This window comes from Urocitellus parryii, chromosome 7 (genome assembly GCF_045843805.1).
Source record: "Urocitellus parryii isolate mUroPar1 chromosome 7, mUroPar1.hap1, whole genome shotgun sequence".
Lineage (NCBI taxonomy): Eukaryota > Metazoa > Chordata > Mammalia > Rodentia > Sciuridae > Urocitellus > Urocitellus parryii.
Genome location: NC_135537.1, coordinates 169131947 through 169157326, shown reverse-complemented (window position 1 = coordinate 169157326; position 25380 = coordinate 169131947). Strand labels below are relative to the sequence as shown.

The 25380-nt window shown below is 40.6% G+C and overlaps 1 protein-coding gene across 4 annotated transcripts in view; it reads right to left on the bottom strand.

Moving 5' to 3' along the window:
- The window catches only part of Map3k3 (mitogen-activated protein kinase kinase kinase 3), a 69141-nt gene extending 48600 nt beyond the window's left edge, over positions 1–20541 (bottom strand). For 2 of the 4 annotated variants that reach the window (XM_026402262.2, XM_026402264.2), the window contains exons 1-3: positions 20183–20541; positions 12166–12287; positions 9875–9967 (exon numbers count right to left, since the gene is read on the bottom strand). In XM_026402262.2, coding sequence (XP_026258047.1) covers positions 9875–9967; positions 12166–12287; positions 20183–20186 — 219 coding nt within the window. In that variant the 5' untranslated portion in view covers positions 20187–20541. The remainder of the gene's footprint in view (positions 1–9874; positions 9968–12165; positions 12288–20182) is intronic. The other 2 variants (XM_026402265.2, XM_026402266.2) reach the window with 1 other exon arrangement.
- Positions 20542–25380: the final 4839 nt, after the last annotated feature.

The following is a 25380-nucleotide window of genomic DNA, read 5'->3' as shown; positions in this document are numbered from 1 at the left end:
ACGTACTAAAAAAGTAGACAGCAAGGCTCCCTTGAGGGACAAGGCCTGTAATGTGATAACTCTTCAAATATAGCCCTGAGCTAGGTACAGTGGCACATGTTCATAATCCTAGCAACTCGGGAGGCTAAGGCAAAAAAAACTGCAAATTTGAGGCCAGCCTGAGCAATTTGGTGAGATCCTGTCTCAAACTAAAGGGATGTGAGTGTAGCTCAGTGAGAGAGTGTCCCTGGGTTCAGTTCCTAGTACTACAAAAAAAAGAACAAACAAACAAACAACAACAACAAAACCCAAAACATACAGCCCTGATGTTTTCTTTTCATATAACCTATAAGTCATTTTATCAATTAATAATAACACAATAATTTTTAACATTTATTGAGCATTTTCTTTTCTTTTTTTAAAAATTGTTTTAGTGGGCGGGCACAGTGGCACATGCCTGTAATCCCAGGCTCCGGAGGCTGAAATAGGAGGATCGCAAGTTCAAAGTCAGCCTCAGCAACTACAAGGTGCTAAGCAACTCAGTGAGACCCTGTTTCTAAAGAAAATACAAAATAGGGCTGAGGATGTGGCTCAGTGGTCTAGTGCCCCTGAAGTTTAATCCCTGGTACCAAAAAAAAAAAAAAAAAAAAAATTGTTTTGAGACAGAGTCTGCTAAATCAGTGAGGTTGGTCTCAAATTTGCAAACCTCCTGCTTCAGTCCCCCCAGTTACTGGAATATAGGCAGGGGCTACCTCACCCAGCTTATTGAACTTTAAGGACTGAGCCCATAGGCACTTTGCCACTGAGTTGCAGCCCCAGCCTTTTTTATTTTTTATTTGAGACGGTCTCGCTAAATTACTGAGGCTGGTCTCAATCTTGCAATTCTCCCGTAACAACCTCCCAAATTGCTGGTATTATACTTGTGTGCCACTATGCCTGGCTTGAGCATTTTCTATGTACCAAGATTGTCCTAAGCATATTATATGTTTATTGAACTAATCTGCACAACAGGTATTATTATTATTCCTATTTTACAGAAGAAATTGAGTTACAATAAGGTTAAGGAAGTCTCCCTAAGGTCAAGTTATCACTGCTTAAAAATCTGTGGAAGACTAGCTCTTATCTTAACTACCATGTTATGCTACAACTTAAGTGTCACATAGGTAAATGTTTATTTCACTCACAGATGCAGGGCTTTAATGCAAGTACTGAGGAAGGAAACTATCACTGGGCTTAGTGGCACACACCTATATCCCAGCAACTCAGGAGGCTAAGGCAGGAGGATCATAATTTAGCAAGGCCCTAAGCAATTTAGTAAGATCCTGTCTCAAAAATAAAAAATAAAAAGTGCTGGGGATGAGGCTCAGTGGTAAAGCGCTCCCGAGTTAAATCACTGGTACGCCCAGAATAAATAAATAAATAAGAACACCAAAGGAAGTTACGTGACTTACTTTTTGGAACTATAAAGAAAGAGATGGAAAACTCTATATCTGGCATAATAGTGGAGTCAGAACCAGGAGACAATCATGCAGCAAACTTGGAAACCAGGAGGGGAGCCTTTGGCTGAGATTATGGGTAGATGGAGATAAAGGAGATAGAACAGGAAGGTAGGCTGCTCCTATCGATCTGTATTCTAGGTAACATGCCCCCACACACACAAGGGCGTGCGTGTACACACACACACACACACACACACACACACACACACACACATATAAATAAAAGCCAGAAGATGGAGCAGTGCTGTGGAGGAGTTACCATATGAATTCAAGATTTATATTAGTGATAGCAGTTTTTTCACAGTCTTCTTTTCTTCTTCCCTGAAAAGCTAAGGGGCTGCCATAACAAAAGTTACCTCCAAGCTGGTGCAGTGGCACACACCTATAATCCCTGCGGCTTGAGAGGCTGAGATGGGAGAATGTTAAAGACAGACTCAGCAAGGGTGAGGCACTAAGTAACTCAGTGAGACCCCGTCTCTAAATAAAATGCAAAATATGGCTGGGGATGTGGCACAATGGTTGAGTGCCCCTGAGTTCAATCCCTCCAAAGCATGGTCCACCCTGACATGCTTCACTCTATTCCCACAATGGATTCTGAAGTATCCTCAGTGCTCACCTGTGTTCCCCTGAAGGTGGATTACCATATCCTTTCACCAATTCTGCCTATAGCCTGGCATACCTTGATGTAGCTCTCATTATTATTATTTTTTAATGAATAGATGTTTTTAAACAGTTTTAGATCTACAGAAAAATTGAGCAGATAAAGCAGACTTCCCATATATTCCTCTCCCCCCACACTAAGCTTTCCTTAATAACATGCTAGTATGGCACATTTCCTTTTGTTACTGTTAATTAACTAATATTCATGTATTAACTAAGTTCACAGTTCATTCAGATTTCCTCAGGTTTTTTGTTGATTTTTATCTACTTCTTTTTTTCATTTTACAAGATGATAGTTTAAAAAAATATAATAATAGCTCTCATGCTTAAACTGGAACAATATATTTAGACATACATATGAAAGAACCTCTTCAGTTCCTTTATAGGACTGAAGGAACTAAATTTGCTTCATTAAGGGTTATAACTTGGGCATTGCCTCTACATGAGGTTAGTTAGAAAGGGGATTAAGCCCAGCATGATGTTGCATGCCTGTAATCCAGGAGCTCAAGAGGCTGAAGCAGGAGGATCACGAGTTCAAAGTCAGCCTCAGTAAGTTAGTGAGGCCATAAGCAACTCAGTGAGACTGTGTCTCTAAATAAAATATAAAAAAGGGCTGGAGATGTGGCTCAGTGGTTAATTGTCCCTAGGGTTCAATCCCTGGTACAAAAATAAAGAGTGAGAGAAAGAATTAAACTTTTGCTCCAAACCACAAATCACTCCTACTCCAGCCTAACCAAGGCTGTGACTAGCAAATAGTGTAAACAAAGATTCCTTGTCTAATGATACCACAGCCATCCCAGAGCAAAATGCAGGTTTCCATGTATGACATGGTGTACCCAAATATGCCAAATTCCTAAATCTGTTTCTCCTGTCAGGCTGACAATATGGATAAAGAAGGTTCAGATAAAGGTAACTTAGTTCAATTCCTTCCTGCCAACCATTCTCCTTAACCTCTCTGGGGTATTTTACATTGGTGGCCAAGTCTTCCTCTGGGAACCTGCTACCACTCTAACCCCTAACACACTAACTACTTCTGCTTCTTTGCTGTTTCCTCTTCTTCGTGCCCTCTCTCACCCCTCTCACCATGTGACCATGAATCTTCAAATCTTCAGTTTCTGGCTTTCTCCCTCTTTACTCAACTTTCTTCTCAGTAAGGATAAATTTCATCAAGTCAACCTATAAATAAAAGACTCTCAAATCTCTATGTCCAGCCCCAATCTGTGAATCAAAGCTTTATTTGCCTACCATGTATCTGAGGCAGATATGCAGTTATTAAAATGTAGCAGTGGAGTCAAACCACCTTCTTTAAATGCTGGCTCTAGTTTGTAAGGTTATTACTTAACCTTTCTGTGATTCAATTTCTTCATCTGAAAAGTAAGAATCATAAGAGCATGTATCTTTTATGTAGATTTATCAAAATAATTAAATTACACAATTATATAAATTAGAATAGTACCTGATACTTAAAAACTAAGAAAGGTCCACTATCCTTTAGCCAAAATCCTTGCAGCCAAAGTGTTTCGAAATGCACATTTAGGACTTAGAGAACTAATATGGTGTGTACTCTGTATACCACATGATACCTCCCCCATCCCTGGGTCAGTGGCGGGCAGCACTCCCACTGGAGAGGCAGAATGCTCTTAAGTATTTCCTACATTCTTGTGCATTTCCTAAAGTTAGTTTAGGACATTGTGCCTATTTCTGACCAAGAGCTAGAAACAGAATTGAGTTCTATACTCTTTCCTGGCAGTCTAACATCCCAAGACAGCAGGGACCCTCTCAACTCAAATTGCTAAGTTACTGTGGGGAACACTTTCCTCTCCCTCCTCATACTGGCCATATTGTGTTAAGTCACTGAGATTCATAGTTCATTTGTTACACAGTACAAACTATTTATCTAAGTTATTCTAATTTTTGCAGTGAAAATATGAATATTCATAATAAGTGGAATAGAGAAAGATTATAAATAGCTCTGCATCTACTCAGGTAAGTTTTGTTCCCAAATGAGTTTGCTTGAAATTAAAAAACAAAAATCCTTCAGTTTGCAGAACTCTCCGCATTTCAGAATTGCAGATAAGATACTGTGGAGGGGCTGGGATTGTGGCTCAGCAACAGAGTATCCACCTAGCAAGTGTAAGGCCCTGGGTTCGATCCTCAGCACCACATAAACATAAAGGTATTGTGTTGTGTCCATCTACACCTAAAAAATAAATATTAAAAAAAAGATACTGTAGACCTGCAAAAATCAGTGCACGTGTGCAGGCACACACACACACACATATACCCCCATCACACTCTCTCAGTTTTTCTCCCCACTGCAATCTCACACTTAACCTAGCCACATATGTCTACATCAACTACCCTCTTAAATGAGTCTCCCTTCTCAGTATCCCTATTTCTAAGTTGGTACTTCTGTTCTCTCAGCTAAACCTGGGTTCTGTTTGAGCCTTTCCTTCCTTTCCCTGCTCACAGACAGATAGCAATTTCCAATTTCTCCCTTCAAAAGACTTTGATAAGAGGGCTGGAGATGTGGCTCAAGCGGTAGAGCGCTCGCCTGGCATGTGTGCGGCCAGGGTTCGATCCTCAGCATCACATACAAACAAAGATATTGTGTCCACCAAAAACTAAAAAATAAATATTAAAAAAATTCTCTCTCTCTCTTAAAAAAAAAAAAAAGACTTTGATAAGAGATTCTGCTTCCCATTCTTTCTGACGTCACCTCTTGATACTGGATTCTGAAGGCTACCTCTGTGCTTCTCAGTTCCCCACGTCTTACCCATTCTACATTTCCTCTACAGTTCCAAGTATCTTCTGTTTGTACCAGTAGTTGAACCCAGGTGTGCTTAACCTCTGAGCCACATCTCCAGCCCTTTTTGTATTTTACTTAGAGACAAGGTTTCACTAAGTTGCTTAGGGCCACACTAAGTTTTTAACTCACCATCCTCCGGCCTCAGCCTCCCAAGACACCAAGATTACAGGCATGTGCCATCATACGTGGCCCCAACTATCTTAATCACCTCTTTCATGGTGTCCCTTCCTTGTTCAAATAATAGTCAGTGATACCCACAACTATGAAATAAAGTTTAAATCCTCCACCACCATTTGAAATCCTCTGGGATTTTACACTCATTCTGTTTACCTAACCACTGCATATTATTTATTCTCTAAGGAACTCTCCCCTCAAGCCAGTCAATGCTCACTCTATTTTCTGCCATATTTATTCCTTCTTCTAGCCTGTAACAAACTGTTTCCTGACCTAGAGTGCCACTCTTCCTTCTTTCTACCTAACTGTTACACAACTTTTGCAGAATGGTTCAAGTGCCACCTCCATATGAAATGACTCCATAGCTCTTCTGGCTCAAGTTTACACCTTTCACTTTCCTGGTTTCCCATAGCACTCATTTTGGGGACCATATAATTGATTAGGTACAGTCATACACTACAGTAGTTTTCCCTCCTTCCTGCTTGCCCTCTTTCCTGTCTGCCTGCCTTCCTGCCTTCCTTCTTGCCTGCCTTCCTTCCCGCTTGCTCTCCTTCCTTCTTGCCTTCCTTCCTTCCTTCCTGCCTGCCTGTCTGTCTTCCTGCCATTCTTCTATGTATTCTTCATTTCCCAGTAAGAATGCATAAATCCTAGGGTTCAGGGACTATAACTTACATTTCTTTTATGTGTTTAGGAAGCTGGACTATACTCATATGTTAAATTTAATAGAGGTGCCATAGCTGATAAAAAATGTTCTGGAGCTGGCAGAGTAGTGCATACCTATAACCCAGTAACTCAAGAGGCACTGGGAAGAGTTTGAGGGTAGCCTTAGCAACTCAGTGAAACCCTCAGCAACTTAGTGAGACTGCCTCAAAATAAAAAATAAAAGGGACTGGAGAGGTAGCTCAGGGGGGTAAATCAACCCTGGGTTAAATCCCCAGTATCCCCCCACAAACAACCCCCCCCCAAAAAAAGGAAGAAAATTAACGATTCAGGTTTAGGAAATTCAAGTCCCCTGTTCACCAGTTAATCAGTAAGGGTAACAGTGAGGGTCACACTCCGAAAAGGGACAGAGCAGGCCTCAAAGTTGAGCTACAGATTCAGGAAGCAGCAGGGGCAATGGATGTCACTGGTAACACCACATTTACGAAGACGCAAATTTCTCAAAGTCTGGACTGATATGTGAACATATAATCCAAAAAAACTCTTTTGAGAATCCAGAAAAAAAAATCACTGTTTATTAAACAAAGGTTTGTGAACTAGTTTGTTCTGGCAAAGGTCTCCGTTAGTCATTATCTGTCTTACCCTCTCTCTGATTCTGTATTGCTCCCTCTTCCTATATTTGCTGAATACCTTTGATGGCTTCCCACATCTTTGGAACTGAAGTCCTTATTTTGCCAGAGATTGTAAATAAATGAAAGAAAAGGGCAACAAAAATAAAAATATTATTTGTATATGTAACTCAGAAAAGTCAGAAGAGATCAGCGGAAGAGATGATTATAAACCAAACTTATAACAACAACAACAAAAAAAAAACACCAGGCTGTGTGCTGCTATGTCTTATTTTCAAACTGGCCAGCCATCTTATCAACAACCCTTGAAAGAGAAGGGAAGTCCTGAAGAGCCAGATCTATCATGGTAAAAGCAAAAGGCAGTCTGCTTAATCATGGACCCTGTTAGAGGAACAGCTCCTGGAATTTTCTTCCTGTAGAACTGATAGCCAAGGGTCTGCCCTGCTTACTTCTGCCACAAAAAAGGCAGCTTTTCCATTCAGAAGGACCCACTAGTGGACTATCTAGAGAGTCAGATCCAGACTCTGGGCTCTGATGGAGCATCTACCTGCCATCTTGATAAGATTCAAGGGAAATCAGAATCATGGAAATAAAGATTCTATTTCTTCCTTTACTGGAGTTTTCTAAAATTGGACTAGATCCAGAAGTTTGCACAAGGCCATCAATCAAATAATTGATAATGACAATTCAATAAAGGTAGAAAATCTTAGAACTTTCAGTTCCAAAACAGTATGTATAGTTTTGGTTTAGAAACTGTTTCCTCAAAGTTCACACCTACAGAACTAGAACATAATAGAAGTCATGTAATCACTACAATTTCACATTTATACTTTTTTGGTCCAAGGGTTGATCTCAGGGGCACTTGACCACTGAGCCACATCCCCAGTCCTATTTTGTATTTTATTTAGAGACAGAGTCTCACTGAGTTGCTTAGCGCCTCACCACTGTTGAGGCTGGCTTTGAACTCAAGATCCTCCTGTCCCGGCCTCCCAAGCCACTGGGATTATAGGCGTGTTCCACCCCACCCAGCTACAACTTCACATTTATATGTTTGTTTTAAAATGTACGAAATACATTCTGACAATGTTACCCACAACTTTATGAGGTAAACACAATATGATACTATGTCTATATATCAGATGGAAAAACTGAGGTTCCGAAAGGTTATATAACTTACATTTGGTAAAATTAATGTGACTAAGAGTCAGAAGATCTGTGTTTGTTACCTGGTTCTACTCAATTATCTTTGTGTAAAAGTTCTGTATGGGGTGAGGTTGTAGCACAGTGGTAGAGTACTTGCCTATCATGTGTGAGGCGCTGGGTTCAATTCTCAGCACCACATAAAAATAAACAACATAAAAATAATCAACAACTAAAAATAAAAAAATAAAATAAAAAGTTCTGTAAACATTAAAACATTATACATGTTTACAACTGCTGATGTTGTTAACTATCATTGTAGAAAATACTCAGTAAATCGTAAAATCCTTTGTTAACAGATGATTAACAATTCTATGACTTCTAGGCCAGTGCTCTCTTAACTCCACTGAGCTGGCAGCTAGTACTCACTGTGAGTGGATACCAGCTGAGAGAATTTAACATATCATGACCTGCAAAACTATCCACAGGCCCCAATCACACCTGATATGCCATACACCTAAGATATTCAGCCAGCTCTAACCATGCTGTAGGCTTCCAGGGACCTAATGTATAGAAGAGAGAATAAAGAGAACACAGATCTAGCCTCCCGGCCAATGGTTCACAACTGAGCATCTTGTTGCCCACAGTACTTCTATAGTGGCTCAGAATGTTTTTTTGTTCTTAGACACATTCTTTTTCAATTAGTTACCAACCCTGTTTACTTAAGAGGATGTCTTAAGTCCTGCCAATCAGAGATATTGAGTTAGGTTTCCCAGTTCTTCCAGGCCTCAGTTCTTCATTTCTATCAATGAACCTACCTCCTCTGATTTTCTTTGCGGTGCCAAGCTTGAGCCCCATGAGGCTGTGCCAGTCTCAACTTGGCCTTGTAACCAGCACTGCCATTTGCACACTGAAGAGCTATTTGCTTCTGCCAACATCATTCCACTCATGAATTAACAACCTTTCCCACTAGCCAAAATACTTGGTTACCTTCAACTGCAATTCTGCAATTTGAATCCTTAGCCCAATTTGACATTTCTTAGCCCAGTTTGGCATCTCTTAGCCCTTTAAATTAGGCAGTGATTTTTCATTCCTTTTTCTTCCTAAGCATGGACATTCTGGCAAAGAATTTGTAATGAAAAAAGCTATTTCATCCTATCCTAGGCCTAAACTAACAATAAACAACAATAACAAACATTAATTTATTCTGTAAATTGTAAAGTCCCAAGTCCACTTTCCAGGTACTTTTTTTAATATGTATATACACCTTTATTTTTTATGTGGTGCTGAGGATCAAACCCAGAGCCTTACATGTGCTAGGCTAGCGCTCTACCGCTGAGCCACAACCCCAGCTTCCCCCTACTCCCCACCACCATGCTTTTCATTACACTAAACTGTAAACTGTCAATACTTCTCCCCCATGCATTTTCCCTCACCCCCATTTCACCTTCTCTCTTTTATAAATGCAGTCTCTTTCTGCTTTCAAGATTTTTGAAGGGGCTGAGGCTATGGCTCAGTGGTGGCATACTTGCCTGGCACGTGTAAGGCACTGGGTTCAATTCTCAGCACCACGTATGAATAAATAAAGGTCTATCTACAACTAAAAAAAAAATTTTTTTTAAAGATTTTTGAAGACTATCTCTCCTGGTGAAAAGCTACTAGGCTTCCCAGAAGAGATCATTCTACAACCTTGACTTAAAGAGAAAAGTCATCTTGACACTTTTTGGATTTTTACCTAATATTGCATAAAAACTTGAGCTTTAATTTCAAAAACAGTCATGTTAGAGTCACAGCTTCACATTCTCCAAAGAATAGAATTTCATTAGATAGGATTCCCATTGATGAACTTATAATAATTTATAGAAACTCACGACCTGTGTAGAAATGGAAGGCACCAATGAATCTCTACCATCTCTAAGCACAGACTTAATTTCCTTTTTAAAAAAATCAACAATACTTTACATAGTATATAAAGTTTTACTCTCAAATAGTCACCAGCCACATGTGACTATTTAACTTAATTAAAAATAAGTAAAATTTAAAACTTAGTTCGTCAGTTGCTCAACAGACACATGTGGCTAGTGGCTACCATATTGGACAGCACAAATATTAAAGCATTTCTGTCATCACAGGAAGTTTATTAGTACTGAGAGAGGCTGTTTATGAATACTGTTGTGAGAAATGATTAGAAGCACAGAACATGGAACCAATGGTCCCTACAAATTCACTAAAACAACTTATCTGGGAAATGAATTGCATTCTTTTAGAATGAATAGCAAATTTAAAAGCACATTTCAGCTTTAACAGGTAATACAGGTCCTTACCAAAAATGTCTTTTTCTCACTGGCCCCTGCACATGAGCTTGTTGTTACTGTGGGGCTGTTCAGAAGGGCTGAGCTGCTGCTGTTGTGTTTTTTCTTTAAAAACAAAAAAACTGAGGTTAATGATTTGTATCCTCCACATAACAGAAAAAAAAAAAATGTGACATTACTCAAGTAAATTATAGGTGCAAAGAGCCAGTAGCATGAAGATTAATTTCTAAAAAAATAGTCAATTCTTTTTTTTAAAGAGAGAGAGAGAGAGAGAGAGAGAGAGAGAGAGAGAGAGTTTTTTTAATATTTATTTTTTAGTTCTCAGAGAACACAACAACTTTGTTGATATGTGGTGCTGAGGATCGAACCCGAGCCGCACGCATGCCAGGCGAGCACACTACCGCTTGAGCCACATCCCCAGCCCTAGTCAATTCTTTATACAACTTTCCCAACCACTGACTTCACTCCAATAACATAACAGCAGACATAGGGGAAAAAAATCAAGATTTCTTTTATAATAGCTTTTAGGCTCTAAACAGAATGATTCCTAAAAGGTAATTCCTGTTAAGGAACTATCTGGGACTATTTCACTCCCTTTCCCTCAGTCCATTTGGGTCTTCCAGCTCAACACAGCTTGCCCTTTTCACCCACTGACTGATATCTACGCCCATAGGTCAGTATGGAAAAAAATCAGCTAACTGGAGCAGTGTTTGCAGTCATACTCCACATAGGAAGACAGGAAGGAAAGTGAGGTCATTAGGCTCAAGCCTGGGGGAGGGAACTCAATTCTGGTAAAATGCTCCTTCCAAAAGTGGCTTTGAATACAAATAAGTTATGACAAGGAGAACCCACACAATTAGACAGAATAATGTATGAAAATATTAGAAGAATGGGTCCTAATCTGTTCCTAGCTCAGTTCTGTAAGATAATTACAATGAAAGCTTTCTAAAGTGATCTCTCCACTAATAATATGGAACAAAAATAATCCTCTCCACCTCCCCCCAGGGGGGGGGGGGCCCTTAGAATTCCTAAAGGCAGGAAATACTCTAGGAGGCAAGACCACAGATAGAAAAAATCCTAGAGCCTTATGTTTATGCTTTCTCTAGGAACCAAGGATACTTCTGAAGATTTGGTAGACAAGATGCAAATGAGAGAAGAGGTTAGCTCATGAAAGAATGGATATCATGGACAAATTTTTATCAAACATGTGCAACACCATCAGATATAACACTGGTGATACCCACTAGGGAGGAAAGATCCCCATCCATTCATTCCTCTCAGAAGGCCAAAGTACCCAGGAAATAGGACAATAGATGACACTAGAGGTGAGAAGAGTCCCAACAGCACACAGGTTTAAATGTTAACAAAAATGAGCAATGTTTTTCTGAAGCAGCACAGGACTCTCAATAAAACAAATATTATCTCAAAAATATATTATGAGTCAATAATGGGAAACAACTATAAATAATAATAACAAGTCATTCGTTGTTGCCTTTAGAATATATTATGTGGCATTTTTAAATTTTAAAAAATTTTAATTTATTTTCTGGGGTACTGTGGATTGAACCAAGGGGTACTCTACCACCGAGCTACATTCTCAGTCCTTTTATTTTGAAATAGGGTCTTGCTAGTTGCAGAGGCTATCCTTGAACTTGCAATCTTCCTGGCTCAGTGTCCCAAGTACTTATGTAACATTTGAATGAAATTTCCCTTCCTAATTACGTTTTATATAAAATTAATTTTCTCTGAATACACACTCTAAGGTATACTCTAAAATACTTCTGAGTTAGGAAGCATGAATCTGAATAAGGCCAAATAATCAATAAAGGAAAAAAATTGTATGAATACTCTCCCCATAATAAGTAAAATAATTATTTTCATTCTTCTTCTTTTTTTTTTTTTTGGTACTGGGGATTGAACTCAGGGGCACTCAACCACTAAGCCACATCCCCAGCTGTATTTTATTTAAGACAGGGTCTCACTAAGTTGCTTAGTGTCTTGCCATAACTGAGGCTGGCTTTGAACTCAAGATCCTCCTGCCTCAGTCTCCCAAGCCACTGGGATTACAGATGTGCATCATTGCACCCAGCTATTTTTATTCTTTATAAATGAAATGCTATGCACAAGGCTCTGGAACTTCAGGTCATAGACTCACATCTGGTTGATATATATCATTTACCATTTAACAGACTGTGAAGGAAAGGACCACAGAATTCAAGGCTGTTAGTAGAGTGGCCTTAACTTATCAAATATTTCCCATTGGAAAAATCCCTCTCCAACAAATCTGTTAAGGCCACACATACCTGCCTATTTGGGTGACCCGTGTCCTTGTTCTTCATGGTCTCATATCCAGACGCACGGGGACGTCGGCTCATCTGGAGGGCCACCAGGTCCTTCATGATCGAGTCCAATGCCTCCTGTTCATCTGCAATGAAAAAGAGCACATGGGCTAAGGGACTAAAACAGAGATCAGCAAAGCACTTCCATAAATTATACAACTAATACTCAGGAGGTTCTGCCTAGGTAAAATGACAGACCCAGTAACAACAATCACTACAGCAGATGCCTCACTAAAGTAGATAAATGAGATCAGATTATGACAATTTAAATCTTAACGAATTTTTAGAAGCGCTCCAGTCAAAAGTCTGGCAGCAGTATTTGCCAACTGATTGCAACTAAGGAAGATACTAAAAAAGAGCAATTTGTCCAGTATTAGAAAAACTTAACAGGAAAAACAGATGCAAAGTTGGAGCCAAGGCACAGGTGGTGCATACCTGTAATCCCAGCAATTTGGAAGGCTGATGAAGGAGGATAGTAAGCTCAAGGCCAGCCTGAGCTAATGAAATCCTGATTTAAAATAAAAATAAAAAGGGCTGGGGACCTAGCTTAGTGGTAGAATGCCCCTGGGTTCAATCCCCAGTACCACAAAAAAGAGAAAAAAAAAAAAAAACATAGCACACATGTGTAACAGGGTATTAATGAAAAGATAAATTCAGAGAGAGCTAAATATGGGACACAGTCAGTCCCAGACCTACTCTTAAAGTATCATATGTAGGAGTGCAAATCTTAAAAAGGTACCAAACAAGGACTTCAGGTAGCTACTTGGAGCAGAGGTTTTTTTTTTTTTACAAGCCTTGTATTTGAATATAGGCCCCCTAACTCTACAAAGTTTACAGACCTTCTGCTTCCTATAGGAAAGTCAAAGGGCAGTTCTATTGTTTTTCTTCCCTGACCAAGCAATGCATTGTCTCTACCTTACTGGCATTACTTTTAATCTCTTTTCCTTGAAATAGCATAAATTACTGGAGTTCTCATGCACTGAAAACAACTGAGCAAAAGCAGAACCCAAATCAGCCCAATTCTAACTTTTGCAAAATTCTCCTAGGTCCTTCACGAGGTTTCTATTCATTCAATTAATATTTAGAGGTTGAAAATAATTAAATCTGTTGCTCTGGAAGGGAATATGGGGGATGAGTTGTTACACACACTTTGGTGTCAAGTGAGTCACTTGGGGACTTGGGACACAACTTTAAAAGAAACAAGTGCAAAAGACTACTCCCAAATAGAGTGCCTATCTTCTGCCCTTTATGTGTCCCTTGGAAATATTCTAATACCCCAATGAAAAGGAAAACACAGCATCATTCCAATTTCTTCTCCCATACTATTTGCCTCTCCCCTCTTCCTAGACTACTCTGCTTAGAGGCCCACCACACCTCAGAGGAGGTAAAGGAAAGGAAGGACAAAGGTGCCTATAAAGAGGTTTTTGTCTGTCCAGAAAAGTAAAATTAGACTTAAAACTTGCAAGAAAAACATCAGAAGAGTAGCTTCTCTACGATTCCACTTCAAAACACATACAAAAATTTGTAAAGGGTAACACAGTTATAGTACTGAAAGCATTCACATGGGACAACAAATGGGAAGTGGGTATCTCCAAAAAGACATTAGTCAAAATTAAAACACATAAGTCCCATCACTATTTTATATTTTCTAGCAATTTCTTTATATATTCCTTAGAGAAAAATAACTTTGGACTGAGGATATAGCTTAGAGGTAGGAGCAGTGGGGGGACTATCTTGGGTTTTTGTTTGGTTTGGTTTTTTGTTTGTTTGTTTGTTTTAATTCTTACAACCAAGATTTTAAATCTCGAAAATAGCTCAGTGTTAAAGTTCTTGCCTAGCACACATAAGACCCAGGCTTTGATCTCTGGCATGCAAAAAAAGAGAGAGAGAGGAGAGAGAGGAGAGAGAGGAGAGAGAGGAGAGAGAGGAGAGAGAGAGAGAGAGAGAGAGAGAGAGAGAGAGAGATGAGAGGTTGCAGGGGTGAGGGTATAGATTTCAGTTGTCTAAATTTTTATATTGAACAAACAGGGATGTGAATAAAACATACTTTTTGAGTCAAATCCACAAGTATGACTGGCAGAATTATTTCTAATTCTGTATCAGATGATGCTATTATAAGAGCTGGTTTATCGGGTTGACAAATTCCATCTCCAGAAAGCTAACCAACTCCCAACGATGCTTAATGGGATAAACCTGTTTGGTAGTTTTCGCGCTGAGAACACACTAAGGAATGGTTTGACACTATCGCCTGACACAAGTAAAACAAGGTTATAGAACCTGTTTTTATGTAAAAGTCAAAGTTACTAGAAGCAAAATAGTTCTTCAACAGATACTTCAAACTGAGGACATGGATAAAGACAGGAAGGAAATCAAGTAGCTCTTTTAGGCATTTCTTCCTTGACTGTGATTTTATCTGAATTATTTGCACCCCTTCAGTGTAATATTCCTAAATAAACAAAACTTATTCTCCCTAAACCTCAATTTCCTCATCTGTAAAATGGAGGTAATAAAAGCATTATTTCACAGAGTGCTGTGAAAATTAAAAATCAGAAAGAAAGAAAAAAGAACAAATGAACTTATAAATTACTTCTCATGGTACCTAACATTTAGTAATACTAAAAAAAAAAATGCTGGCTATTATTATTATCAGTAGGAACAGGTCAGTGGAAAAAAACTGGAGGCTACTTAATCTACCTTAGTACTTAAATTTAATCCTGAAAATTTATTAATCATTAACAATAACCATTTACTGAATATTTATCATATTTTATATATTAGAATGTTTTATTCTTTTGCTTGTTTTTAGGGCACTGGGAATTGAATACAGGGCTTCATAAAAGCTAGGCAAGTGTTCTACTGCTGAGCTATATTCTAGCCCCATTAGAAATTTATAAAAGCTATTTGGAAGTATTTCAATTCTAGGGGTAAAAGAATAAACACCATACAAACATTAGTTTATAAAAAAATATTAACCAAGGTTGGGGATATAGCTCAGTAGTGCACTTGCCTACCATGTGCAAGTTCCTGGGTTTAATCCCTAGCATTGCAGGAAAAGAAAGAGGAAAAAAATAAAAAAGAGAGAGAGAAGCAGTTGGCTTTTTGAAGTTGAGCATATAAGTCAGCTGTAGAGCAAGGCCCTGGGTTCTAACCCCAGCACATGTACACGCATAAATCTTAAATGCAAAAAATAGTTAAGCCCATGTCTAAAATCCCAGCAACTCAGGAGGCTGAGGCAGGAAGATCACAAATTTGAGGCTAGCCTGGGCAACTTAGCAAGACCCTGTCCCAAAGTACAATAAAAAAGGGGTGGGGTACAGTGCAGTGGTAGAGCACTTGCTAGCATGTGTCAGGCCCAGTACCCAGACTCCAAAAAAGGAGAAGGGGGGAGGGGGAAAGGAAGGTACAGGAGGAAGAAATAAGGAACATATGAAGGGAAAGGGAGGAGCATTCAAAGAGATGATACAAAAGAAGCCATATATAAAACAAGAATCAGAGTTCAGGCTTACAAAGTGGAAAGTCTTAAGCAGTTTTAAGTAGACAGGTATCCATAATTTCCCAGCAGCATGTACTTTTTCTTCTCTTAAATCCTGACCTAGGGTATGGGGGCTGCCAAACAACACATTCCTCTTTTTAGCTCCAGCAGGAAGTCATCCTTCCAGATTGAGATATTACTTTTATCTAAAAGAAGGGTCTTAAGACATTTCCCATGTAAGAGTTTTCCTGGCTAAAAATACAGAAAAGTTGCCAGGTGCACAGTGTCCTCCAATAAACACTGTCATCTGGCAAGATGTCTGATTACTATGCCATACACTCTCTCTTTTCCATATATACAAATCCCCAAAGTAATATTTTTATCTTTGTTTTCACTTAACTAATGATGTTATTTCTTCATCTTGCCAAGGCTCTACCCAGCTCTGCCAGATTATCTGATCACAGTGCTCAACCCAGGACAGCCTATGCTTCAGAGTGTCCCTGAGTCAGATTTTACTCTTTCTCTTCATGACATTTCACATATTTCCAATGTCTCCACCCTGTCCATACCCAAGCAAACGTCATTTTATAACAAGTATGTACAAAAAGTCCCCATCCTCAGTTCACAAATTTTTCTCCTTCAATAACATGGTTGAAACTTTGCTAAATCTCAAAGTTAAATTCTGGTGTTTATTCTTCTGTTTCTAGGATATATAACAGGCATCTGACATTAATTTACAGTTCAAAAATTTTAAATACATATTACAAAGAAAACCACTACTTCCTCATAAAAAGAAATACTATGTATCACCTTTATATTTTAATATTTGAAAAAACTAACTTAAAAAACTAGAAGCTATAGGATTGTGTGGTTAAACCATTAGTTACAGAACTGTGCTCTCCTTCTTGCAAATCTTTACATACTTTTGACAAAGTACCTATATTTTTTTTTGTTGCACTTACTGGTTAACCATCCCTAATCCAAAATCTGAAATGAGTTAGGAATGTTCAACCAGTAAATGCCATGCAAATATTCCCAAACCCAAAACCTCTGAAATTTTAAACACTTCTGATCCCAAGTGTTTTGGAGTTAAAAAAAAAAAAAAAAAAAAACAGTAATATTCAACCTGTATTGTTTATATGTTTTTGGTTCATCTAACCTAACTATAACTTCTTGAGCAGAATAATGCAGGTACAGGGCTTAATATTACACCTGGAACATAGGAAACACTTGACAAATGGGCAAAAAAATAAATGGATAGCTTACATAGAACCAGAATTGATTCTTATCATCTGTGTGTCCACCAAATTAGCACTTAATGGATGGATTATTACTTTTTTATAAGTGCTTAAAATTCAGTTTTAAAATCCAATTGTCAGTTTTAAAAAAATATTAGGAATCACATTAAGACATGGTAAAAATATCACAAATCATGTTATGTTGATTTGTGAAACTGCAATTCAAGGTTTTCTTTTTTTCTTTTTGGTACTGGGGATTGAACCCAGGGACACTTGATCATTGAGTCACATCCCCAGTATTTTTTTTTCTTTTTTAATTTTAAGACAGCATATTGCTAATTTGTTGAGGGTCTCACTAAATTGCCCCAGACTCTTGAGTCATTGGGATTACAGGCATGCATCACCACGCCTGGCTATAATTCAAGTTTCAATCAAAAGTTAATAACCATTCTGAGTCTACACAGGTGATCATATTCTAGCCAAACTAAATTGAATTTGGTCTTCCAGGGAGCTCCCAACAGCCTTGGAACCCTAGAGACACAGGCTCTGTAAGTCACCATGATTCTGACATCAAATCAGCGACTAGAACCAGTCTATTTAATCCTATACTTAGTTCACTATATTTTCCTTAACATTTCCAAGTTATTACATGTTTTTCAGTAATATATTCCACTAAGTTTCAGATTGTACTTATAAAAACACCAAATAAACACTAGTGAATTACTCTCAGGTATTATTAAGAGCACTTGCCACTACAATTACTAAAACTGGGAGGGAATTCTACGGTAACCAAGAAATAACAACCAGTCAACCCCATTTTTTTTTCTTAATAGTTACATAGCATGGTATCAAAGTAAAAAGAATTTTTTGTTATTTACAAAGTATAGTTTCCACTAGAAATTTACTGGAGCTAATAACCAATATAAAATCTGACCTGTTTTTATTAACAATCCAAGTTGCCAAACAGGCTTGAGTCTGGGGCATAGAACAGCTCAAGAAAATATGACTATTAACAAAAGAACCTGCAGGGCAGGGTATTCAAATTAGTCTTAGTCCTTTCCTCACTGGGATGGAGTTCAACAAGTGTAACTAAGATATTAAGGAATCTATGTTTCTTTTTCATCAAATTATTTCATTTATTTGTTTGGTGCTGGGGATTGAACCCAGGGCCTCTTCCTTGCTGGTTTATTTAGAACCACAGCAACCAAAGCAAACTAACTGGGGATGAGTTTTCATCATTTACATCACCAAAATAAAATTAGTATTTCAGAGTGTGTGACTATGTACATATAACCTTGCTGAGCTCTAAACAAAACAAATGAAAGAGCCCGGTGTCTAGAAAACTCAATACTACCTCTCACAGTGTGTTAAGATCATCTACATAAAAGAAAGAGGTAGGGAATGGCAAGGGGAGAAAGAGCCAGGGCAGTGGTTTTTAAACTGGCTTGTCCAGCGTATTGCTGCCACCAGACAAGTTAATTCCCCTCTTCACAGTCTCAGTTTTTTAATGTAAAACTGATAAAAGGGCAAATTAAAAAGTTCCTGGTCCTTCACCTTTGGGACTCTGAAATTACCTATATAGTTCCTTTCCTCCCCATAATTCAGACACTTAAATTTTTTAAAAATGTCTTGAAAACAGGTTCGTATATCTATTTTAGGTAATGAGATGTAGCCCTCACATCTGGACAATCTTACTGGTTTTGCAAAGGGTGAACACCTCAATTTCTTCATAACCCCTTTTGGACTTAATGCTGCCACACAGGACAAGAGTAGACTTATAAAAGACTAACTATTATAATATAGGTTCATAAATCAATTCAAAGATTAGTTCAAATTCTATAAATATTTAAAGCCTTGGGAAGACAAGACAAAAATAATTCTGTGCCCCATTTATAGTAAATGTTCAAAGAATGTTTGTAGAATTATATATTTGAACATCAGGCCTTATTGGATTCCTTTATATGTTTAACTCTCATGGGAGATATTCCCTAGAAGAGAAAGAACTTTTAAAGAACATAATTGGAAAGAAACCACAAGCCCAGCAAACAAATAAACCCTTCCTATACTGTTTGAGGGACAGCATGAAACAGAACAAGGCAGTTCATTCAAAGAGTGTGGAGATGGGTCGTAAATGAATATCTAACCAATGTGACACAGCACACACTTAACCTACAAAATGCCCTAATAACTTGACCTTATTATTAGGGCAAAGCAGACATTAACATTCCCTCTTCACATGGGACACTGCGGAGAAGCAATGAATGGTTTTGCAAAGAATCCTTTTTCACTCAAGTTCACCCTTTTAATAATAATTCTTGTGAATGGGGACAACAGTATTACACCGCCTGTCTGCTCCAATGGTCATTTGTTAAGTACTAAAAAGGCTATGAAATCTAGTTCAAGTGCTGCGTGTGGAAGACATCATCAGCTTTTCTTAGATTACATCTTCCAGCTAAAACGGCAAATATTGACAAAAAGGAAATGATTTCCTAGAACCTTTTCTGTAGCAAATGTCTTTCAAAAGTTACATAATTTTCAGGAATACCACAAGAGAAAAATAATAGACGTAAAACACCACAAATGAATCTTTCAAAAAGCAGAGGAAGAACTATAATCTGCAGCACCCTACATTCCTAACCTTCTGCAATCTGCGTGGAGCACGCATTTCTCAACCACGCTGTTGATAACAGAGATTTGAGTTTAATCACTTCGCAGCCGATCCTCGAACGCCCTTCCCCCTGCGCTGGGGCGCGCACCAGGACTCGAAAGCAAGCCCCGGGAACTCACAGGCTGGCCTATGTGAGCAAAGGGAAGGAAATGACACAGGCAGGAAAAAAAAGCAAATCAAGGAAAAGACACAACAGCAGCTGGGCCTGCACCAGCCTCCAACCCGGGCCCCACACTGCGCTCTCGCTCCCCCTCCCTCGGGCTCGAGGGCCGGCTCGCTGGGGCTGGAGCCGGCTGCCCAGCGGAGCACTGGCCCTGGGTCTCGCCGCCGCCTCCTCCTCCTCCTCGGGATGCGCCTTCCGCGCCTCCCGGAAAGAGGGCTGCCTAGTGGGCTCGGCCGGCGGGGCAGCCCCGGAGGGCCTCGGGAGCCAGAAACCCGGCCCCGGCGCCGCAAGCGGGTGGGCGGGGGGCCGACCGTCCGCAGCCGGGGCTGGGCGAGCTGTCCATGCCTGTCAGGCGGCGGCCCAGGGCTCTCCTCCCCTCCGACCGGGGCGGGGCGTCGCAAGGCAGCGCGGGCACAGGCCGGGGCGGTGGCGACACTCACCCATGGTGGCGATGGCGGCGGCGGCTCGAGCCCAGGAGTGTCACCTCCGCAGCAGGGGCTGCATGCCGGGGGCCCGGGGGGCGGGGACGGCAGCGGGCCTGGCTCCGCACGGGGGCCGCGGGCTGCGCTCAGGGCCCCCGCCGCCTCCCCAGGCTCCGGCTCCGGCTCCGCCCGCAGCCGGGCGCTGTGGCATGGGCAGGGTGGCCCGCTACATCCCGGGCGCTCCCGGGCTTGGCCCAGCCCGGCCTCGGCAGTGCCACTCGGCCCGCCCGCCCACCAGTCCCTCAGTCCGGCAGTCGCTCGGTCCGGCCACCGTTCTCCACCTCAGGAACGCTCCGAAAAACAAACCGCTGGTCGCGCAGCTCGCCCCCCTGTCTGTCACTCACGCCAGCATCCTCCAATCCCAGGCAGCTACAGGACCTTCGCACCACCCCCACTCACTTCACCAGCCAATAACGAGAAGGAAGTCAGCTACCCCGATTGCCCCCCTCCCAGGCTCTCTCCCAACACCCTAAACTCTTTCAGCCGCCAGCTAATCATCAGCACCACACGAAAACTAATCCCGCCTCCTCCCTCAGGATGCCAATAGCCAAGCAAAGTCGGTTTCCGAGTGATGTCTGGCGCCTGCCAATCATCAAAACATAGCCGGTTTCCCGTGCTGCTAGCCAATCACGGAGAAGGCTTCGAGCCTCAGTCTCTGCGCATCTCTAGCTGGAGCTCTCTCCAGCTCTTCCCGGGAGGTGTGGGCTGCTCCAATCACAGCTGCGGTGTGAAGCTCCGCCCACATTCCCACCTCCCATCAGTCATCGAAGGCTCCGCGGACGCGCGGGCTGGCGCGGTTCCCAGCCGGCTACTCTGGGGCTGGGGTTAGGAGGCGGCCGCCAGGGCCATTGGGCCTTCCGCCCTTCGGTTCTAGGCTGCCCCCGTGGTCCGGACGACTCCGGAGGCCGGCGTCTTGCTCCTCCCGGTGTTAGCCCCAGGGGAGGGTCTGGCTCTGAGCTTCGCGTAGTGTGGCCACCTCTGCGTCGGATCCCTCCCCCCAAAGACTGGGCTTGCCCAGAGGAGGGAGGTTTCGCCACTGCCTCCCTTTCCCTGGGTCTCAGACCTCCGGAGCCACACCCTTGGTTCTCCGTTTCTCAGGACCCAGAGGTTGGGGTAATGCTGAGATGTGGGTCACAACGTTCTGTGAATTCCGCCAAAAGTTCTTTCGGAAAATAGCTTTTTTTTTCTAGTTATTAAAACTAACAAAAGCATTTTGTATTTTAAAAAAAATGAAAACACAGAAAACTACAAAGAAGAAAACTTGATATCTAGTTCAGAGATAATTTTATCTATTTCCTACCCAGACATAAGTTTGACAAAAATGGCTTCATATTGTTTCGTAATGTGCCACTAAATATTGTTCTGAAACAATTGTACCGGCTGCATGATATTTCAAAATAGTGACCATAATTAATTTTCCCAGCCCCTCATTGTTCAACATTTTATACACTCAGATCTTCAGATTCCAAGTCCACCACAATTAATGTGGGCTCTCTTCCTCTGATCACTATTTCAGTGAAATATGTCAATGACTCCAGAGTAAGCTTCCTCAGATAGCATTTTCAACAGGCACCTAACAACCTTTACTGGGGGCTTGCCTTGAGTGTCAAATTCCTTAAGAATTATTTCAGCTGCTCCCTTTTTCTTACACCCAATTCCTAATATTTAATTAGCCCTTATGTCCTGTTTTTCCTCAATACGTTTTTAAAGTTCATATTCCCACCTGATTTAGGTCACCACTCGATTTACTGGAGTTCTCTATAATAATCTCCCTTCTGGGATGAGGAAATAAAAGGGAAAGAAACATTTGTCAGCCATTCTCTATAGGCCAGGCATGTCATTTCATTTAAGTTCCATGTCCAAGTGATGGAACCAGGATTCATACCAGGTCTGTCCTAAAAGCCTTGCACAAGTTCAGTGTTTCTCAACCTATTTTTTTTTCCCATCATCCATCCGTGCCAGGAGAAAATTTTAATCAATTAACTTATTTATTTATTTATTTATGGTGTCTAAGACTGAATCCAGGATCTTGCACATGCTAGGCAAAAAGCTCTAACAATGAGCTACATCCCAACTGTTTGTTTTTAATGCTACTGGAGACTGAATTCAGGGGTGCTCTACCACTGAGATATATCCCCAACCTTTTTTTTTTAAGATTATGTGTTACTTTTTTTTTAGTTGTCAATGGACTTTTATTTTTATTTACTTATTTATATATGGTGCTGAGACTTGAACCCAGTGCCTCACACATGCGGGACAAGCACTCTACCACTGAGCCAGAAGCCCTGCGGCCCCCGCCTTTTTAAGAAAGTTTTAGACAGGTTCTCACTAAGTTAACTAGCCAAACTGGCTGAGAATTTGTGATCCTCCTGCCTCAGCCTGGGATTACAAGCCTACACTATCATGCCCCAGCCCCTAGTCTGAAAATTTTAATTACTTAATTAAATGTAAGCTCTTCCTAATAAAATATATTAAACACTAAGGAATAAGATTTTGTCAGATGGAGCTGGGGGTGTAGCTCAGTTGGTAGAGTGCTTGCCTAAAATTCACAAGGCTCTAGGTTCAATCCCCAGCACAACCAAAAAAAAAAAAAAAAAAAAGATTTTTGTCAGATGAAGTTGAATTCTGAAGGTCATAAGTCATTGTAAAGTCTAAGGTTTTTTTTTTCTTCCAACTTTGACAATAAATTTTTGTCCCATTGAGGACAATATCACCCCGTTAAGAATGCATATAATAGGTCAATGCTAGAAGTCACCATCTGCCAACCTGAGGCCTAGATTCAAGGTCTTAATTTATTGATCTTGAGATCAACATAAAAAATGTATATATCGGGCTGGGATTGTGGCTCACATTGAGGGCTCGCCAGGCGGGCGGGACCCAGGTTCGATCCTCAGCACCACATAAAAATAAAGGCGTTGTGTTGTATCCATCTACACCTAAAAAATAAATACTTTAAAAAAATTATATGAATGCCAGAAGAAATCTAGGGTACCCACTCTAAGACCTGTATCTGAAGGCCCAAGAAGCAGCTTCTCTTGCAATGTCCAATATATGTATCCAATTTAACATGTTCTACATAAGAACTCTAGATTCTTTTCCCCTTCACCCTAAACTCTGCTCCTGTTTTCCCAGTTGTTAAAGTACAAACCAAAAAGAGGCTTCCTTGATTCTTTGTTTTCCTAACAAACATATATCTAAACACTTAGTATATATTTTCAGCTCTCATTTCAAAATGTATCTGAATCCATCCAGTTTACACCACCACCAAACTAAAACACACCCTCTCTCTCTCCTGGATAATTGTCCTAACCTCCTATCTGGTCTGTTTCCTCTGGGCTGCTCCCAAAATAATTCTCCAGCAGCAACCAGAGTGATCTTCGTTAAATATAATTCAGATCATGCCACTCCTTGCTGTCAACCCTCTAATGTCTTCCCAACACACTCAGAACAAAACCCCAATTCTTTGTCACCAGGCTCAGCAGGAGCTGACCCCAGCCATCCTCTCCAAACTCTTTTACCACTGCCAGCCTTATACCATGCTGGCCTCCTTAACATTCTTTGAATCTACCAAGCTCTTTACCTCAGGACCCTTGCACTTGCCATTTGTTCTGCCTGGAGTGCTCTTCCCCAAGATATTCCCATTTCTGTACTTCAGACGTTTCTGTACGTCTGCTCAAATGCCAATTCTTAAGAGTAATCATTCCTAGACACCCCATCAAAAATAGCCTTTCGGGGCTGGAGTTGTCGCTCAGGGGTAGAGCACTTGCCTGGCACATGTGAGGTCCTGGGTTCAATCCTCAGCACCACATATAAATAAATAAAAACATCCATTGACAACTAAAAATTTTTTTAAAAAGGGCTGGGGTTGGGCTGGGGATATGGCTCAAGCTGTAGCGTGCTAGCCTGGCATGCGAGCGGCCCAGGTTCGATCCTCAGCACCACATACAAAGATGTTGTGTCTGCCAAAAACGAAAAAATAAATATTAAAAAAAAAAATCTCTCTCTCTCTCTCTTTAAAAAAAAAAAGGGCTGGGGTTGTAGCTCAGCGGTAGAGTGCACTCCTAGCACATGCAGGGCTGTGGGTTTGATCCTCAGCACTACATAAAAATAATAAATAAATAATATTGTGTTCAACTACAACTAAAAAATAAATATTTAAAAAATAGCCTTTCTTCCATCATTCTGTATTTCCATATTTTGCCTTATTTTTCTTCATAGTGTATGAAATTATATGCTTCCTCCAAATACAACAAATAAAATCTGTGTAAAACCTTACTGCTTTATCATCAGCAACTGGAATAGTGCCGTGCATGTAATGAACTGCAACACAACTATTGAGTCTTCTGCTGGATAAAGCCTTCTGATTTCCCTTCTACCTTTCTTTCCCCTGCCTTTTTAGTGGGCTTCATTTCCACTGTTGATCCCTCAACCAACCATCTCAAATATTCCTTTGCTGCAATTATCATATGTGCTAAGAATTCCAGAATCCAAACTTCCTCTCTAGCTCAGGCAGGTCCTTCTGAGTTTGAGATATATATCATTCCTTGGGCTTCACATAGGCACCTAAATTCAATTCTACAGGTCCAAACTGAACTCATCATTTTTCTCCCTTGTTCCAGTTTCCACCTTCTGTTCCCCAAGTAATACCTGAGTTATTATGGATGAGCTCTTGCTCCCCATTTCCCTTCCCTCACCACCAATCTTGACCATGTCTTCAATCTGTCTACTTGGATTATTTAGTGTAACAGTCTCTCAATGTGTATTTTGCACCGCCCCCCCCCTCATTTTTTTCAGGAAAAAACTTAGCCTAAATGTAACTCCCTCTAGGAAGCCTTCCCAAACACATAACTCCAAGTCTGGGTTAAGGCCCCCTGGCGTGCTCTCAGAGCATCCAGTACTTCTTCATCCACACACTTGTCCCACCTTGATGTAATTGCCTTTAACAAAGGAAGCATACAGTCAGGCATTGTCAGGGTAGGGATCTAGCTCGGTGGTAGAATGCTTACCTAGTATGCACAAGGCACTGCGCTTTTCTTTTTTCTTTCTTTCTTTCTTTCTTTTTTTTTTGGTAGCAGGGATTGAACTCAGGCACTCAACCACTGAGCCACATCCCCAGCCCTATTTTGTATTTTATTTAGAGATAGGGTCTCACTGAG